At 41.3% G+C, this 19,505-nt stretch overlaps 1 protein-coding gene across 29 annotated transcripts in view; it reads left to right on the top strand.

Annotated features, from left to right (window-relative positions):
* SMAD2 (SMAD family member 2) overlaps positions 1-19,505 on the top strand; it is a 53,913-nt gene that overhangs the window by 12,453 nt on the left and 21,955 nt on the right. For all 29 annotated transcript variants that reach the window (XM_034403876.2, XM_087885539.1, XM_087885528.1 and 26 more), the window contains one exon: positions 4,913-5,194. In XM_034403876.2, the coding sequence (XP_034259767.1) occupies positions 4,959-5,194 (236 nt within the window). In that variant the 5' untranslated portion in view covers positions 4,913-4,958. The remainder of the gene's footprint in view (positions 1-4,912; positions 5,195-19,505) is intronic.

The raw sequence follows: 19,505 nt of genomic DNA, 5'->3' as shown, positions 1-19,505 counted from the left end.
GATCATGCATGCAAATTTGTAATTGGAAGCATCAAGAGCTTGACTTGCTAAGTGAGCTATAAATATTGCTTTCTAAAAGTTGTATGTTGCTCTTTTAATATGATTTAACTACTACTTTTGTAAAGCTACAAGCAATACTAAACTTTGTTAGAACATCAAAACACTTACAACCACAATTGAGCCCAAAATTTCTGTTGTTAAGTGAGACATTCGTTAAATGACTTTTTCCCCCTTTTACGACCTGTCTTGCCAGAGTTGCTAAGTGAATCATTGCAGCTATTAAGTTAGTAACACGGTTGTTAAGTGAATCTGGCTTCCCCGTTAATTTTGCTTTCAGAAGGTTGCAAAAGGTGATCACATGACTCCCCGGGACACTGCAACTGTCATAAATATGAGTCAGTTACCAAGCATCTGAATTTTCATCACATGACCATGGGGCTGCTGCAAAGGTCATAAGTATGAAAACCGGTCATAAGTCACTTTTTTTCCAGTGCTGTTTTAACTGTATGGTCACTAAACGAGCAGTTGTACGTTGAGGACAACCTGTATACACATGTTCTTACTAATATATGCCAGGATTTTACTAAAGATCGACTAAAGATTTTGAGAGCAGTTGATGCAATACATAAATTGTACATGCTATCTATATATCTCTATCTTATATCTATCTATCTATCTATCTATCTATCTATCTATCTATCTATCTATCTATCTATCTATCTATCTATTTTGGTGGTTCATCTTGAGGACAATGGCCTTCCTTTGATCTGAAGAACTAAATGTTTTAAGGCAAGGTGGATTTTATTTAAATCAACTTGATTTAAATCACGATTTTTAAAGAGCAACTGTCATCTCTGTCCCGCAGCAGCTCCTCTGACCTGCCGTTGACTTACTGACAGTCCCTGACAGATATTGCAGAATATACAGCCTCATGCTACATAATTAAGCTCTATTTCATGCTGAGTAGACTAAATTATTAATGGATCTTAAAACTATCTTTAGATAGATTTTTACTCTAAAATCATTTTATTAAAATAAATTGAATAAAAATTTTAAAAATTGATTTTTTTGATTTAAAAAAAAAAATCATAGATTTTTATCCACCCCGTTTTAAAGTTAGTCCTGAAATAATTCCATAGTATTTTCTTTATTATCCTATTCGCCAGTGAATTTCAAAGGGTGGCACATTGCACAACATGGGGAGTTGTTGCCAAAAGGCTCATGGTGCAATTCTAAGAAATAGAAGGAAGTGGGAAATTACCAGCCCATTCCAACATAGTTACTTTTGACTTCTGAAGAGGAAACTTCTAAAATACGTGGGGACTGGTGAAAAAGAGACTAAAAAGTCACGATGGTTGCAGCTCTTCCTGGTACCCGGAAGTTATTTAAAACCAAAATAATTGTGGCTGCAGCATAATGTATTTTACAGCATTAAAAGGGGTCAGCCAAACCATCAATTTGACTAAACGTAGTCCTCAACTTACGACCACAATTGAGACCAGAATTCCTGTTGCTAAGCAAGGAGGTTGCTAAATGAGCCGTGCATGATTTTACATAAGGAATATAAATACATTCTAGCTCATTTATTGTATTGTTTTATTGTAGGTTTTTTTTTTAAAAAATGTCACCTTTATATGGCTGCCGGTCACATGGATGTGACTCTGGGAGTGGGGCCATGTAATAAAAACAGACCAATTAAAAAAAAACTTTAAAACATAAATATAACTAAAACCCTGGGAGACTAAAAGCCTTTGAGATCTTTCCTATCATGTAGCATTTCAGGGGCTCCCCACTTCTATGGGATCCCCAAACCTGCTGACAAAACTCGGGTTTTAAGAGGTTTCCAGAAAATCGGGAGGCTCTCGGCCAATCTCACTTTGGGGCAGGGGGTTACAATGTCCCATAGGTTGGGTAGGATGAGCAGAGAAGGCTCATCCTTTGGGTCCCATCGAATGGCACTCCTTAGCAGGCAGGATCCATAACAAGTCTCTCCTGGTGAGATGGGTAGATGTAACCAGGGGTGAAATCCAGCAGGTATTGACAGGTTCTGGAGAACCGGTAGTGGAAATTTTGAGCAGTTCAGAGAACTGGCAAATGCCACCTCTGGCTGGCCCCAGAGTTGGGTGGGAATGGAGATTTTGCAATATCCTTCTCCCAGGAGTGGGGAAGGAATGGGGATTTTGCAGTATCCTTCCCCTGGAGTGGGGTGGGAATAGAGATTTTGCAGTATCCTTCCCCTGCCACACCCACCAAACCACGCCCACAGAACCCGTAGTAAAAAATTTTGGATTTCACCACCGGATGTAACCAGGGAGAGGGAGTCCCTTCAATAATTAATACTAGATTAATTGGATTACATCCTATCTACAATTATATAGAATAGATTCCCCCCCACCCCCAGAATCATGCTTATATTACAGGGAACTTCATAAATTATATTTTGATTGTAAGTAGTATATTGTACCTTGCAGGAGAAAAAGCTTTTATGCACAAATTCAAGGCATCGTTTTAGCTGTTAATGCCACAGTTTCCCTTGCCATTCTTTGAAATGGCATTTGAACTCATGAATAACTTCCCAACACACACAGACATTTGTGCAAAACAATTCATATAGATATACATATATATGGCTTTTTGAAACAAAGACTAGGCCTTCAGGTCAGTCCTGACGAACGCCTTGAGTTAATCCCTGCAGTTTTCTCAACATTATTTTCAGAAATGGTTTGCTACTGCTTTCTTCCTAGGGCTGAGAGACGGTGCATGACTCATTGTCACCCCAGCTGATGCTGAACTGAGCTTTGGAGAATGGAAGGGATTCCTTTACTAAATGAAATCTGGATGCCAAACCATGAATAGTGATACAGTTTTGCTTATCCTATGCACAGAAATTCTTGCTTGGTCTGTGCAATATTGTGAATCTTAGAGGTTTGCGTTTTTCTGAATATATAATAAACAAGAACCAGGGGTGTCAGTTTACACATTTTCTACCCCTTCTCTCCATTCCTCCCTTTCAGTAATTATTACCAGCCATTGCTTCTGGTTGTGATTATTTTACTTGATGTATGATGGAATATAGCAATGATAGGACAAATTGTTTAATATAAACATTTTTTCTGATTATGTGATTTAAATGTAAATTCTAAGACATCTTGACGTGATCATAATAATTAGATTGTTTAAAAATATGTGGTTTGTTTATGCATATGCAGGGGTGTATGTGTATACATTTTTCCCCATTACAGTAAAAATGTGAGGTTAAATATTTAAAAATTTCAGAGTTCCCTGGAAGCCTCTCCTAGCGATTCATTTCATCTGAAGAGGCTTCTGTGCCTATATTGCCCATGTGCTGAAATTTGGGCATCCAGTAGCTCCTGGCTGCTGGAATTGCAGGAGAAGAACTTTAAATATAAAATATACCAACCTTTATAGGTTTGATTTTGATGCTGAGCCATATGAATATATAACTGTATGGAAAAATTCTATTTTAAAAATAGGTGGTAGCTGTGTTGAATTATAACCAAAATTGTGGAATTTGACCTGTTTTGAGGAACTTTGGATCTGTTGGGTGTTAAGAATAGTAAAATAATTATACTGAAAGATTGAAAAAGTAATGTTTCTAGATATTAAAGATGGGATTCAAGAAATATTGATTTTTTTCTCTACTAATCAAAAGTGACACTAGGTTTCCCCTTTTGTATAAATTTCATATTTTTTTAGGATTGACAGTTATATATAAAATATGTCAAAATGTTTTGCTCTCAACAGTTACATACATTTATTTTCTTGTAATACATGCATTGCATCTAGTATTGTAAGTGATAAATTGAAATTCCAATATTTTAGGGTAGAAAATGCACTCATCAGCTTTAAGTAACTGTCAATAGAAGAGAATATTTGTAGCTCGGGTTTGAACTATGCGATGCTTGGTGCTCTTTGAGCTTGGTTCTTTTCTTACAGACATTTTATTACCCAGCTTAGGTCACATCATCAGTACTAGGAAGGAATGGGATTTACTCTCTCTGTGAATTGATAGAAATAGATTTCTAGTATCAAGCAAAGGAGGCATCTTGCACCTAACAGTAGCTTCCTATGTGAGCTTTTAAGTTTTAGCACCACACTTTAGCTTGTCTTAGCCTTCTCAGCCTGGATAAAACCTAAAGAGGTAGACCAGCGCTGTGAAATTTTTAGCCAATATAACTAATGCTAGAAGATTCTAGGAGTTGAAATGTGCACAACTACAGCGCAGGAAATTTGCAAAAGCCTGGTCTAGTGTGAATTCTAGGTTTTAATTCACCCTCATCTTTGAGATGACGTTTAGTTTGATAAAAAAGAAGGACTAGGGGAGACATGATAGCAGTCTTCCAATATCTCAGGGGTTGCCACAAAGAAGAAAGGGGTTCTCCAAAGCACCTGAGGGTAGGACAAGAAGCAACACACGGAAACAAAGGAGAAAAGCAACTTAGAACTAAGGAGAAATTTCCTGACAGTTAGAACAATTAATCAGTGGAACAACTTGCCTCCAGAAGTTGTGAATGTTCCAACACTGGAAATTTTTAAGAAGAGATTTGTCTGAAGTGGTGTAGGGATTTCCTGCCTAAGCAGGGGGTTGGACTAGAAGACCTCCAAGATCCCTTCCAACTCTGTTACTCTGTATCTGTATCTTTGGAAACCATTGGTCCATTGTGGCAATACTGAAGCCTCCAAGATGGCCTTAGTCAGGCTAGCTTCAGAGTTGGCAGATGCTTTCAATCTGAGCTATTTATTACATGGAAACAAAATAGATCTTATACTTAGAACTAAGCGCATATCCAATAACAGTATTAGCGGGAGAAATCTCCATTTTGTCGGGATACAATGGAAGAATTAAGGAATTCTATTATATCTTCTAACGGCTTTCTTTTTTCCCCCATAGGTCGTGAAAGGCAGCTGAATTGTGTTAGGTGTATTCGTACTGGGCCATGTCATCTATATTGCCCTTCACCCCGCCGGTTGTGAAGAGACTGTTAGGGTGGAAGAAATCGGCTGGTGGCTCAGGAGGTGCTGGTGGAGGTGAGCAGAATGGACAGGAAGAAAAGTGGTGCGAAAAAGCAGTGAAAAGTTTGGTCAAGAAGCTCAAGAAGACGGGACAACTGGATGAGCTTGAAAAAGCAATCACTACCCAGAACTGCAATACAAAATGTGTTACAATACCAAGGTAAGAATTTTCTAAAGCAAAATGGACTGAAATTTAATAAGTATACAGCAAGGGTGCAATCTTGTTTCCCTTTTGTTTATCTGTCAATATTTTGGTTATGGCAGTACTTATTTACCAGGGTATATTGGCTCTTCAATCAGTTAACCACATTTAAATGTCATCCTCCCATTTGGAACATTAACTTCAATTTTGTAAGCCAAAATTTGCTATAAGAATTTGTCTAAGTTGTCAATATTGGTTCCGGGATGTCTACTTTTCTTCTTGAGTATCAAGAACATCTGGGTATTTTTTCCTAGTGGGTTTAAAATGACAAGTAGGGAAGCTGTATATATGATGAATTGGGAAGTGTTCCCAGAAGAGAATATGGATTCATTTATTTAAAAAAAAAAAATGGAAGTTTTATTTTGGAACATTATGCACTCGGATCTGATTCCTTCATGTGTCCTGGCGTTCTTAAAAAAAACCCAGTATATATAGTGATGTAATTAATACCCAAACAAAACCCAAAAGATCTAATATGAATAAATATTTATAAAGCATAAATGAGTGGTGCGGTGGCCTAGAGGTAGAGCTTTCGCCTCACAATCAGGAGGCTGTGAGTTCGATCCTAGGTAGAGGCAGATATTTTTCTCTCTGGGCACAATGAGAATATATCTGCTAAACAAAACTCCGCATTGGTGACAGGAAGGGCATCTGGTCAGTAAACAGCTCCTTTCAGTTGCCCAGACTCCACCCCGCAAGGGATTATGGGGTCGTTAAAAGAAGATAAATGATAGCATTAGGAACTTATGAGTATGTTAGAAGGCTTAAATGAAAGAGAATATGGTAAACCATACATTTTTGCCTAAAATTGTAACGTCATGCATGCTACGAATTCTGGAAAGTGTTCTGTCCCAGCTCATTTGAAAAATGCTTCATTAAACAAAGCTCAGTTAAGGCTAGATACAACCAACCTATTTAAAGATATATGTATTCAACAATAACAACTATTGATACACTGATTCTGTTTGGAGGCTGTTTGGGTCAGGGTGGAATGGGATAGAAGGGTCTTTGAAGAGTAGTTGTGCCCTTTCCTCCTTTGGGAAATTGTCCTTCAAACAATGTACTCATGCCCTGGTCACTTAGTGACGGGGTTTTATAGAAATGCACCCTACATGGGGCTGCCTTTGAAGATCATCTGAAAGCTACTGCTGATTCAAAATGTCATGGCCCATTGATCACCACTCCAAATTAAAGATGTGTCCTTACTTACAAAGTCTTACGTTGTTGATAGGATAAGTGTGATAGAATCTAGTGAGGAGGTGGATCCCCAGGAGGGAGGCAACACATTCCAGAGGAGTAAGAGGCAACTCGGCCCAGATACCATGTTTGTTTTGTTTGTTTTGTTTTTATTGGATTTATATACCGCCCTACTCTCGAAGGACTCAGGGTGGTGAACAGTCACAGAATAAAACACATAAATACAAAAATTTAAAGTAGAATAAAAACGAATTAAATAATTTGGCTGAGACAAATTTAAAATACTCAATAATTTAAAAACAAATTAAAATTTACATTTAAAAGGGGAAAAGAATTAGGTCAGGCCAGCTTGATGAAATAAAAAAATCTTGAGCGCGTGACGGAAGGTGCGCAGATTCGGGATCCTCCATATCTGGGGGGAGCTCATTCCAGATCGTAGGTGCCCCCACAGAGAAAGCTCTCCCCCTAGGGGCCGCCAGTCAACATTGTTTGGCTGACGGCACCCGGAGGAGCCCCTCTGTGGGAGCGTACTGGCCGGTGGGAGGCTATTGGTGGTAGCAGGAGGTCCTGTAAATAACCAAGTCCTAAGCCATAGAGCGCTCTAAAGGTAATAACCAAAACCTTGAAGCGCACCTGGAAGACCACCGGAAGCCAGTGCAGCTCGCGCAGGAGAGTGTTACATGGGAACGCCACGACGCTCCCATAATCACCCGCGCGGCCGCACTCTGCGCCAGTTGGAGCCTCCGAATGCTCCTCAAGGGGAGCCCCATGTAGAGAGCGTTACAATTGTCCAGACGGGAGGTGACGAGGGCATGAGTGACTGTGCGTAGGGAGTCCCGATCTAGAAAGGGACGCAACTGGCGAATCAGGCGAGCCTGATGAAAAATCCTCCCGGTCACGGCCGTCAAATGCTCTTCTAAAGCAGCCGTGAATCCAGGAGGATGCCCAAGTTGCGAGCCCTTTCCGTGGGGGCCAATGATTCGCCCCCAATAGTCAGCGATGGCACCAGCTGACTATATCGGGACGTCGGAAACCACAGCCACTCGGTCTTGGATGGGTTGAGCCTGAGCCTGTTTCTCCCCATCCAGATCCGTACGGCCTCCAGGCACCGTGTGAGAGAAAGAGGGTGAAAACAGCCCCTTCCTTCTCTAAATAGTTACACGGAGTGTATTGTAGATGCAGAAGGTACAGTCTTCGGTACGGCAAGATTTTTTTCTATAGATGTCTGTAGAACAATAAAGAACTCCGCTTGGACGAGTTATGTTGCATTGGTTGCTAGTTGGTTTCTGAGTACAATTCAAGCTGCTAGTTACTACTTATAAATCCCTGTATGACATAGGGCTTAACTATCTAAGGGAATCCTTGCCTTCAGTTCTTTGTGCACGCCCACTGTGTTCCAACAGGTTAAGTGCATTCCAGGTCGCCTCTTTCAAATGTTGTCTTCTTGCAGGACTGAGAAAGGAAACCTTCTCTGTCACAGCCTCACCCTTCTTCTTCTCCTCCTCTGTCCCAGCCCCCAGACACAAGGACCGTGTCCTCTCTTCTAGGGTTCAAGCAAGCTCTTAAAACTGGCTTTGGTCCCTGGCCTGGGGTTAATGTATTGTTAAAGCCTTCCATTTTGGGGTACTGTGTTTTGCTTTTGTTCGTTAGTTTGATTTGTGTCATTTTGAGATTGCTTTTGTCTGGGCCATCGCTATGGTTTTAGGTCTTATTTGCTTGTATGGATTCTATTGGTACCCTCCCCCAGCGTCAGTTGGGATTGGATAGCTATGGTAAATTGAAATAAACGCATACTATATTTTTCAGAGTATAAGACGCACCTTTTTCCCCCCTAAAAGGGGTAAAAATTTAGGTGCGTCTTATACACCGAATGTAGCCCTGCCCACCCACTGGCCCCCACCCTTTGGCTTCTGCCTCCCAGCAGTTACCTCCTTGCAACAAGCAGCAAGAAGAAACAGCTCCTTTCAGCTTCAGCACAGTGTAATTAGCACAAGTTGATTGGATCGGCCTCCCAACTCTCAGCTGTTTTGTGTGGGCCTCTGCTGCTTGCTGCAAGGAGGTAAATTTCTGGAGCAGATTTTTTTTCCCCTTGTGCTAATCAAGCTATGCTGAAAATGAAAATGAAAGTAAAGCAGGCTGTTTGCTGTAAGGAAGCAAAATTGCTGGGAGGCAGAGGCAGATTTCTTTTTCTTGTTTTCCTCATCAAAAAAGGTAGGTGCATTTTATAATCTGGTGCATCTTATACTCTGAAAAATATGGTACATATATGTGTGTATGTGTTTGTTTCAATTTATTGTAGCCACCTAGCTCCAGTTGACTCTGAGGAGCAGACCATGTAAGCCAGTAACCTCATTGAAAACTTTGCCTGACAGGAGCTACTGATTCTGTTTTATATTGTGTGCTATTTTAAGGTGATCGTGGCAATAGCCTTTTGTGCAAAAAGTTTGCTATATATCCTCTAGGGCAGGGGTCCCAACTACCAGGCCGCAGTCTGTTTGAAACAGGAGCGCAGGAGAGATGGGCGAGGCTCAAAGAATTGAGCTTTGCACACGAGTGCCCTCCGCTCGCACAAGGGGAGCTTTGCACGCTCACACAAGCACCTTCTGTTCGCATGAGTGGAGCTTTGTGCATAAGTGCAAGCATCCTTTGCTTGTGCATGAAGCTGCATTTGTGTGAGCAGTGGGCGTGTGAGTCCATCACTTGCACAAATGGAGCTGAGCACGCACCCATGCGCCTGCCACTCATGCCCCCTCCCCCCACGCCCCCCACGCCAGGCCAGGCCACCAAGCTAGAAAGGTTGGGGACTCTGCTCTAGGGTCCTTTATCACAAATGTACTAATTTTGGCAATAAATGATGCCTTGCTTGCAGGTGCTCACTCTACCTTTGTCAGTTGGAAAAGGGCCGTATTATTGATAACCTATATATACTGCTAGAAATTTTAGGAAGGCATGGGCCTTCTTTACTAGAAGGTTCTATTAAGAACCAAATCTTTGGTGCCAGGTTCGTGGAGCTCATTCAGTTTGTAATCAGCCCTAATCATAGCCCAAGTGATAAAGTATCACCTGCTGATCTCGCCTACACTGACAAGTGGAAATTGCTTGCCCACAAAATCTCCTGCCGGAGACAGAAATAGTAACCATGCAAAGAGATCCTTAAAGTACAGGTGACAGCACCTGAGTGGAAAAATATTCAGCCTCTTTCTCATAAACTCCTTATGTGGTGAGATCACCTCCATTAGGGCTTCCACCAGCATACCTGCCACCACCACAAATATAATATCACCCACCATCACTAAACCCACAGATCCAGCCTTTCTCTTCTCCCCTTCCTGCTTCTGAAGGGGGCCACTGCAATGAGCATTACCCTGTTGTTGTATCACCCAACTATTACCTATTATGCATGGAAGTCACTATAATTTAGATCTGACTACTCACATAGCTTTCCCTACCCTAGGTAATTTATCACCCCAGGTTTTCCCTTCGACCATTGGATTCAGTATGTTTCAGATTGAAGGGATTCTGACAAAATGTATTTATGATCAGTATTTTAAGTCCTCTTCTGAAACAAAATGCTTATGCATATGGATACTTTGCCTTAATGGGAACACAGGCTTTCTTCTTCAGATCCTTTTTGGATTGGTGAGGACCCCTAGAAACTTAAATGAAGTACCTTGTAGTACTCATAGTTTACTTCAGGTTAAAAGAAGTACAGGTAATCCATGCTTGAAGTGACTACTCATAGCACCTTCAGGTTATAACTTGCCTATGATACCAGATTTACTTTACATCTTCTCAGGATCTTTGTATCAATTCAGAACATTCGGGTGTTGCTAAACTTGATTGAGGCCACACTTTTCCCCATTAATTGATTTATTTATCTGTTTTTTATTTAGGAGCTCAGGATGGGATATGTAGTGTTCTATCCTATACTCTCCCCACAACAATTCCTTCCTTCCTTCCCTCCCTCCCTCCCTCCCTCCCTTTTTTATGGCTGTCCATCTCAGCCAAGTGACTCTGGGCAGTTTACAATTCTAAAACTATAAAATGGTTAAAGCAATTAAAAACAATAAATTAATAAAACAGTGCAGTAAGATAAGAAAAGAGTTACTAGTTCAAAGTCGTTCAGTGACTTTGGGGCAAACTACAATCTAATAATCAAGTATTCAGCAATGGTAGGCAATTCTCCCAACTTTAAGAGAGAATTCCCTTCTGATGTTATTTCTGACCAGCAATATAAACCCTGGGAACAGATTCTGTATGATAAAAGTATCTGAGGATGTTGGAATCCTCAAGAATGCCAAGGGTCATTATCAGTTGTCTATAGAGGTGGGAAGGAGTGCCGCACATTTGAACAAGTACTATGAAACAGGTTAGAACATATTGTCTCCAACACTTCAGTTGCAGTCAGTCAAATCAACACGTAGCCAAGTGTGAAATGATGTTCCCTTCTATGCCTAATTGGACAATTCTGAAAATATACCATCACACACCAGTTAACTCCAGTGGTAGGCAGCCTCACAGGATCCAATCAACACATTAGTAGGTCTGGTAAGTCTAGAAGCTAAAGTAAATCAAGAATATTTCATAGGAATGTAACACATGTACTGTTCAAATACCAGGAGCGATCAATCACAATCTCTTTGTCTCCTCTCAAAGTACTCTTTGAATGGTCATCTGGGTATTAATATAACCACTCACTTTTTCCTCTACTGATGCTTACTCCACTAAGTGCTTTCAGTCTTAGGAGAAGTGAGGAAGAAATGGGAGCTGAGTGGCTAGACATGCACAATGGGATAACTTCCAGCTAGAAATCTCAGGTCCAGACAGTTCTGAAAAGGCTTCTGTGCGTGAACAAGACAATATTTTGTTGTATTTTTATCCTGCCTTTTTTATACAGTGGTACCTCAGTACTCATTGTTAATTGGTTCCAGGAGGTGCGATGAATACCAAAAATGATGAGTACCAAACACATTTCTCCCATAAGGAATAATGTAGTGAGTCACAAGGCAGCTGACACCAACAAGTTCTAGCTTGTGCATTGAACACCAAACAAACTAGTACTGGGACACAATGTTTGCATTAAAATGCATTGAGTACCAAATTCGATGAGTTTCAAAGCAATTGAGTACCAAGGTACCACCGTATATGTAATTCAAGGTGATGAACATATCTACCGTGTTTCCCCCAAAATAAGACCTCCCCGAAAATATTTAACCGCATGCGCAGCTGGTCCCGCTATTTCCTCTGGTTAGGGTTAGGGAGACAGAGCTGGAAATCAGATAAGATGGCAAGAGGATCCCCATCTTGCTCCACGCGCCCCAAAATAATAAGATCTCCCCGAAAATAAGGCCAAGCTTCAAAAAATATAAGACAGGGTTTTATTTTCAGGGAAACACGGTAATACTTTGGCCTCCTAATTTCTCTACAACAACAATCCTGTAAAGTTGGGTTGGCTGAGACAGAGTGACTGGCCTAAAGTCATCCAGCTGGTTTCCATGCCTAATGGAAATGGATAATGAGAGACTGGGGAAAGTAATGTAGGACCTGATCAGGTTGAGCCTGAGGGTGGGGTCAAATGCATCATCAGTTTGGAATCTCTGTACCCATGTAAAAGACCTAAGTCCAATCCCCCCCCCCCAAAGTCCGTTGACTTTTATCTTGCGCCAACTCACCTTGGCCATTAGTAGTTCAGATTCTTGTGTATAGGTAGCATGAAATAAACTTGTAATATTTCTGAACTCTATTCCGATTCCTGACTTCTTGCACCTGACATGTAAGCAGGCAGGTGTCAACCCTGAAGCCATTTTGGAGCATCTTCAGGGCTGCCACAGGCCTCAAGAGTTTTGATTGTGTTGGGTCTGTTACTTGGAACAGGTGGATTGCTTAGGTAGGTTGTGCTTAAAGCCAAGGGGTACTAAGATTTTTGAATTTTTTCCCCCTGCTTATCACTCCTACCTCAAATGTTGTTACCCCAGAACATGCATGTCCACTCCAAATATGGATCACTCACAGCAAACTGTGTGCATAACAGTTTGTGCATGGGATCACTACGAATGACATCTTCTTGGAAATTTAAATACTAACACCAGAATATGCAATTGAGAGTAAGAACAGGGATGGCTTTGACCTATTCTGCAGAATGTTCATAAGGAATTGAGCCCTTGCTTCTCTCTTCCAAGTGCAAATGTGAATGAATCAAACACTTGAATTAAAAATAATGCTCCCACAAGACATCCAGTAAACTTGTTAGTCGACTGTTTGGTGCACTATATCAAGAATTGGCATAATTGGGTGGCACTTACGAAAATAACCATGAAAAAAGTAGATTGAGGTGTCGTAGCCAACATTCTTAACATAAAGTGCAACATTGAAGTCTCTGTAGCCTTGAACAAAATGTGGAGAAATAACTAATAAGAGATTGAATGCTACTGAACTTCGACAGAAGAATCTCTGGCACACACTTGCACCCTTGGTCTGCAAAGTCTTTGCATTTATTGGAATTCAAATATTTGATAGTTGACAAGGCAGGCACATCTTTTACTTCATCGTCAGCTTTTTAGGAATGAAATTATTTTAATCTTCTGATTGATTACCGGTAAGTGTACTAGTCTCAATAACTCTGACCTTTATATTTCAGACTATTACTTAAATGTTGAATCCAATTTAAATACCTGATCTGTTGGAAATACAATAATTTTTTATATATGATTTGAATTATTCCAGAGGAGTATGAATTTCATTGACTAAATGCCAAAGTAAATATTTGGTATGCTACTATATGAGATAGTCAGGTCACTATTAATAACTAATCTTAGTGACTGATTTTTTTTTTTAAAAAAAAAGCTGATTATTGAGTAAGGAAATGAAAGTGAACTCAATGAAGAGAGTTCCTTTGGACATCATCCAGGAAATTAATTTACAACAATTTTTAAGTCACAAAGCTGATAAGATTTCCTGTGTATATTATTGCTGTTCCTTTAAAATGGCAATAAAATGATAAATGAGGCATGCAAGACGTTTTCAAAGAATTGACTGCCACTTTGAAAACACCTTGCATACCTCATTTGTCATTTGTTGCATACGTACCTAATATTTTGCTGTTCCCTTTTGCTTAACAGTGTTATAAACAAAACTTTAGAAAAGAGTAAGCAACAGTAAGCAAAATAAGCTAAAGATAGAAGAAAAGAGAAAGAAATCTAATCTTATTCACCATCCTTGTTTTCACCATGTTCACACACTTCTTCACACATTGCACTTCCTTTTTTAAATTCTCAACTCTCCTTTTGAAGATTTCATCAACTCCGTCCTCTTGGCCCATTTACTCTTCCATCATATATTCGCTTTGCATTTTAGTTCTCAATTCTCTTCATCTGATCCAGCCATCTCATTCCATTCACTTACTTACATATTCAGTCTGCAGTATTAATTATTCATTCTTAATCCCATCCCTTGTTTTACCAGACATGCTGCCTAAGTATCCCCATTCCCGTTGCCTTCGATTTTCTTTTTATGTTTCCTTCGACCTACTCTGCTGTGTTCACTTATTTTTCTAACCGGTCTTAGATGGCAATTAAAATTGAAGAGAATGTTTGCTTATTAAACTGTTCCCTGTAATGTCAAGCATGGAAAACAGTAGTTTACCTAAACCATAGGGTAAGGGAAAAAAAACAAAAAACCCCAAACCCCATACACCCCAGAATTTGAATGTTTTTATATTCAAAACATTTTTATTCTTAAATTTTATTTTAAAATTCTATTTCCGTAGGTTCCGAACCCACAGGGAACTCGTGGTTTAAAACAGTAAAGGTTGTTTTCATTTTTTTATAATGTGGAGCTGAATAAAAGGGCTTGAAAAAAACCTGCAAAGTTAAAATTCTCAAGGGCATTCACAACATGATTGTAATACTTTCTGAAACTCTTCGAGAACTATCTTGTCTGTGGAGAACTTAGTGCCCAGGTCAGACAGTTTTTAGATACTAGTGCTGTGTATCTTTTCTTCAGCCACAGATTTATTTATAAATACAATTTATGATGGAAACGGCACAGATAATAACAATACCTGATTATCAGGATTGCATAACACGGAGAGAGTAAATAGGAATTTTCCAGTGGAATTCATTCAACAGGAGGAAAAGATAACCAAGAGAAAAGAGAATGGTCAAGGAAGCTGCGTGTTCTGAGGAATTGTGTATTCAATGGTGAGAGGGGTCAAAAGATCATCTCCTGAATAGCTGCTGGTTGCAAGAACTGGGTCCTGAGAGCTGATTTCCTGTCTGAGTGATTAAATGACTGTTTTTTGTGAGTAAGCCAAGACTTTAGGGGATATATAAGAAAGTCAGGTTGTTGGTAATTAGCTTATTGAGCTGATGTCAGTCCTGCGAGGCAGACCAGACCAAGAAATGAACTCCATAGAAGACTAAAGACTACTTTTATTTGGATTAGCTCCAATTATTGTAAGTCTGATTCCCCTTCTTTTCTTTTATAACCATCTGAGATGTTTGCGCACACTTTCTACCTGTCCCAGACTTAAATCCGTGTCTTCTTCTTTTGTGTCTTTGGTAATGGTTCTGCCCTCTGTTCCTCAAGGCCATCCATTTCACCGTGCTACATATAATGATTGTTTGCTTTAGAATGAATGGAATTTCCTGACAATAAAAATACGAAAAGCACAAAGGGGCGGGGGGGAAGCAATCTAGCAGAAGAAACCTTCACAAAAAGACCTTAATGAAGATCTGAGAACAGTATTCAAATTAAAAGGAAATGAATGCGTGTATGAATTGCTCAAGGAAGATGGCAAAATGTTAAGGGACAACTTTTATGTCTTGGCTTCCCCAGCTGAGAAGAATGGCCAAACCGGAGGCAGGCAGGAAGGCAAGAAGGAGGATGTGACTTGGGAAGACAGTTTCCCCCTCCCCTCCCTTTTTTTTTTGGTGCAACTGGTAGTCTTTTAATATCCAGGTCCAACATCCTCCCCAACTTCTTTATCACAAGCATCGTAGAATTCTGAGTTGAAAAATCTCTGGAACTTCTATTCATGTGAAGTGTCACTATTCTCCTCTCTAGACAGCTGCCATTCTTGATCACACCTTCAGAAGAAACTTGAGTCTGTTGACTTGTTTGCTGAGCCAATCTGGCTGTGAAAGACTTCCTTCCCTGTTTAATACATTTGATCTCAATAACTCCAAGCAAGTACTCTTGAATTTCCTTTTCCGCCACTTCTCTCTATGCCTCTTTCCTGTTCTCTTCCTCAGAAGACTTCTGTACCTTTTTAGTTGTCTCTTGTGCAAACAAAATGATGCATGCCGTACAACCTTCAGAGGTGGGCCTCTGTGAAGGGGAGCAGAATCAATCAGGCTTGAATGTACTCTGACTGCTTTAATCCAGTCAGACTATTCAACCTCAAGAATAGCTTGCAGTGCTGTTTTACTTAGAGGTTGGTGACTTTTAGATGGCTCTGCTAATGGGGATAGGTTGGGTCCATAAGGAAGATAGCTTCCCCCCCCCCCAAGTCCTGGACCATCTAGTATAATCAGAATAGAGCTGGAAGGGACCTTGGAGGCATTCTAGTGCAGCCTCCTGCTGAAGTAGGAGATCCTAGACCCGTTATGGCGAACCTATGGCACACGTGCCACAGCTGTCACGCAGAGCCTTCTCTGTGGGCACACGAACCGTCGCCCAGCTCAGCTCCACTGCGCATGCGTGCGCGCCTCCCGCCAGCCAGCTGATTTTTGGGATGCACAGGAGGCAGGGCACATGTGCGAGATGTGTGCGTATGTGTGGGGGCAGGGGTCGCACGCATGTGCAGGGGGTGGAGTGCGGGGGGGTGCAGCGCACCCCCCCCCCACAGCCCAATTTTGGGCCCAGGAGGCTCCCAGGAGTCTCTGCGCGCTCCGTTTTGGATGCCAGGTAAGTGAAGGGTCCGTGCGGAGCCTGGGGAGGATGAAAAACAGGCTTCCCGGAAGTCCAGAAACGGGCCTGTTCCAGCCTCCGGAGCCCTCCTGGAGGCTCGAAGAAACCCTTCGGAGCCTGGGGGGGGGATGAAAATGCCCCCCTGTCATGGTGCAGGAGGCTGAGTAGGCATGGGGGTTGTGTGTGCATGCACCGGAGGAGCGTGGGGGGGGGGTTGTATGCGCATGCGCGCACACCCTTTTGGCACATGAAGAGAAAAAGGTTAGCCGTCACTGTCCTATACCATTTCAGACAAGTGACTGTCCAGTCTCCTCTTTAAAACCTCCAGTGATGGAGCACCCACAACTTCTGAAGGCAAGCCCTTCCACTGATTGATTGTCCTTGGCGTTAGGAAGTTTCTCCTTAATTCCAGGTTGCTTTTCTCCTTGATTAGTTTCCATCCAGTTACTGCCAAGTGTGTTCCAGGCATAACTGTGGGTGTGCCATCTTTTCTTCAGACAAAAACCTCATGTTTGGTGTTCCATTTTCTCGTTGCTTGCCGTTTTAATAGAAGTGAAGGAGGGATGTCCTACTTCTTCATGATAGGAGAGGGCTGAGAGGTGTTGAAAACTCTGCTGTTGAGAAAACTGGTGCTTGGATGGAATTTTGTCTAGATAACTGAATCCAGTTGGAAGGGGGTGGATTTCTACTGGAGACATTAAAAAAGGTAACGGTTCCCTGCACATGTGTGCTAGTTGTTTCTGGCTCTAGGGGTGGTGCTCATCTCCGTTTCTGAGCCGAAGAGCCAGCGCTGTCCGAAGACATCTCCGTGGTCATGTGACCGGAATCATTCAACGCCGAAGGCGCACGGAGCACCGTTATCTTCCCACCAAAGTGGTCCCTATTTTTCTATTTGCATTTTTTATGTGCTTTCTAACTGCTAGGTTGGCAGAAGCTGGGACAAGTAACAGGAACTCACTCCATTATGCGGCACTAGGGATTCGAACCGCTGAACTGCTAACTTTCTGATCGACAAGCTTAGCGTCTTAGCGACTGAGCTACCGCGTCCCCTAAGAGATGTAATAGTTGGAGCTAAACTGGGTGCATTTTTGATCAGAGGCATCCGGGTAGTTGCTGAACATGGTTCCACCACTCTTCTCATGCCATCTTCCATAATCAACCCTACTGAAAGATTGTTGAATCTTGCGGGAGGAGGAAAAAAAAAGAGAGGTCCAGATACCTCTGCTTGCTGTGTTCCCTGCTTACTTTAATGAGGCGTAAATGAAGAAAGAGAACCCCACCAAGTTTCCCAAACCTGTTGTGAATTCTGCAGCTGTTTTTCATCTTTTTGAGTTTCCACTACACTGCCAGAGTAATACACAAGGCACTGCTCTTTTTTGTTTCTGTTTGCTGTGTCTTCTCAAGAAAAAAAATCTGCCTCTGCCTCTCAGCAATTTGCCTCCTTGCAGCAAACAGCAAACAGTCCGTTTCAGCTTCAGTGCAGCCTGATTAGCACAAGCAGCTGATTGTCAGTTGGATCGGCTTCCCGAGGATCAGCTGTTTCAGGCAGCAGGGATTGCCATAGCCTATTGCCGCCTCTGTGTGCTTCATTTTTGGCCTCCGCTTCCCATTTTCGGCCTCCGCTTCCCATTTTCAACCTCTGTGGGTTCCATTTTCCACCCGTTTCGGGCGGCGGGAATAAAAGTGGGCAGAAAATGGGGTGCGCGGAGGCGGCAATGGCAGTCCCTGCAGTCTGAAACAGCTGATGGTTGGGAGGCCGATCCAACCACAATCAGCTGCTTGTGCTAATCAGGTTGTGCTGAAACTGAAACAGGCTGTTTGCTGCAAGGAAGCAAATTGCTGGGAGGCAGAGGCCAAAGGGTGAGGGCCGGTGGATAGGTGGGGCTACGTTCGGAGTATAAGACGCACCCAAATTTTCAGCCTTTTTTGGGGGGGGAAGTGTGTCTTATATTCCGAAAAATACGGTATATATTACATTATTGTGTTTTATTCCAATTTCATTTTAAACTGTTATTTTATTCCAATTTCATTTTAAATCGTATTTTTTTCCAATTTCATTTTAAATTGTTTTTATTAGATTTTAGTAATAATTTGTGTCTGGAACACTTTGATATGGCCCCAGAGTTAATCAATAAAGTAAGTGTAAGAGTGCAACACACTTAGGAACCACTTTGCTTAGCAACGGAAATTCCTGGTCCCAACTGTTGCAAGTCAAAGACTACCTGTAAAAGCAGTGGAATCACTGTGGAATCACTTGGAGTTGGTAGGTTCCTTCTCAAGTAGAGGCTGCAGATCCATATGTCAAGGAACTTACCAAAGAGAAGTTGAACTAGGGAACTTGAATAACCTCTTCAAATCTTGATTTTAAGTTCTGGTACAGAACCCTAAGTTGTGTGTTACGAAGTAGAGTTCGGATTTGGATTGAAGCACTGGAGAATTTATGGCTTAACTTTAATGTTGTTAGAAATAGATACACAGTACAAAATACAAAATAAGACGGCCACCCATTGTTTCCATGGCCAAAGACAGTATATTCATTTCCCCAGTTTTTTTGAAACATTCTCCATTACATTACCAATAACGAGTGATTGTTTAAAGACAGTTATATCAAGACCTGAGAAGCAACGGGATTTAAAAATACTCTCCATTTAAGTAAACTGCCTTTGTAATTGGGTTGTCCATAGTTTAAGTTAGTACATTTCAGAAGTGGAGCCTGTATTATAAAGCATCTTCCCTCACCTTCTGTCTTTAGTTTTTGGTAGTTAATTAAATGCTGTCTCTCTGATCATAAATCTATCCTGTGTAACAGTCTTCAGTACATGTGGTAAATCCCTTCACTTTTGTTTTTGGAGCATTGTATTTAGCGTTGTACTATTTTTAAAATTATTTTCTTTTGAAGCCCTAATTGCCTTGCTGCCCTGTATTGACAGAGCTTTAGTGCTAAAAAAAAATTACCTCCTAGCATCTTACATGTAGTTTAGACGTGATATTTGTTGCTCGGAACAGTCTGTTTTGTCTCTTCCCTTCTAATTGCCGGAGAAGCAGATTTTTTTCCTATTGTTTCAATCTGTGCAAGCAGTTTTATAGGCATCTTCCAAGTAATAAGCAGCAAGCTCTTTCCTACTGGGCAGCACGTTAACCAAATTTACACAAATCTGTTCCT

This window comes from Pantherophis guttatus, chromosome 2, assembly GCF_059756535.1.
Source record: "Pantherophis guttatus breed Tessera chromosome 2, ASM5975653v1, whole genome shotgun sequence".
In the NCBI taxonomy this organism is placed as follows: domain Eukaryota; kingdom Metazoa; phylum Chordata; class Lepidosauria; order Squamata; family Colubridae; genus Pantherophis; species Pantherophis guttatus.
The sequence above is the reverse complement of the archived record's forward strand: the minus strand, read 5'-3'. Positions and strand labels throughout refer to the sequence as shown.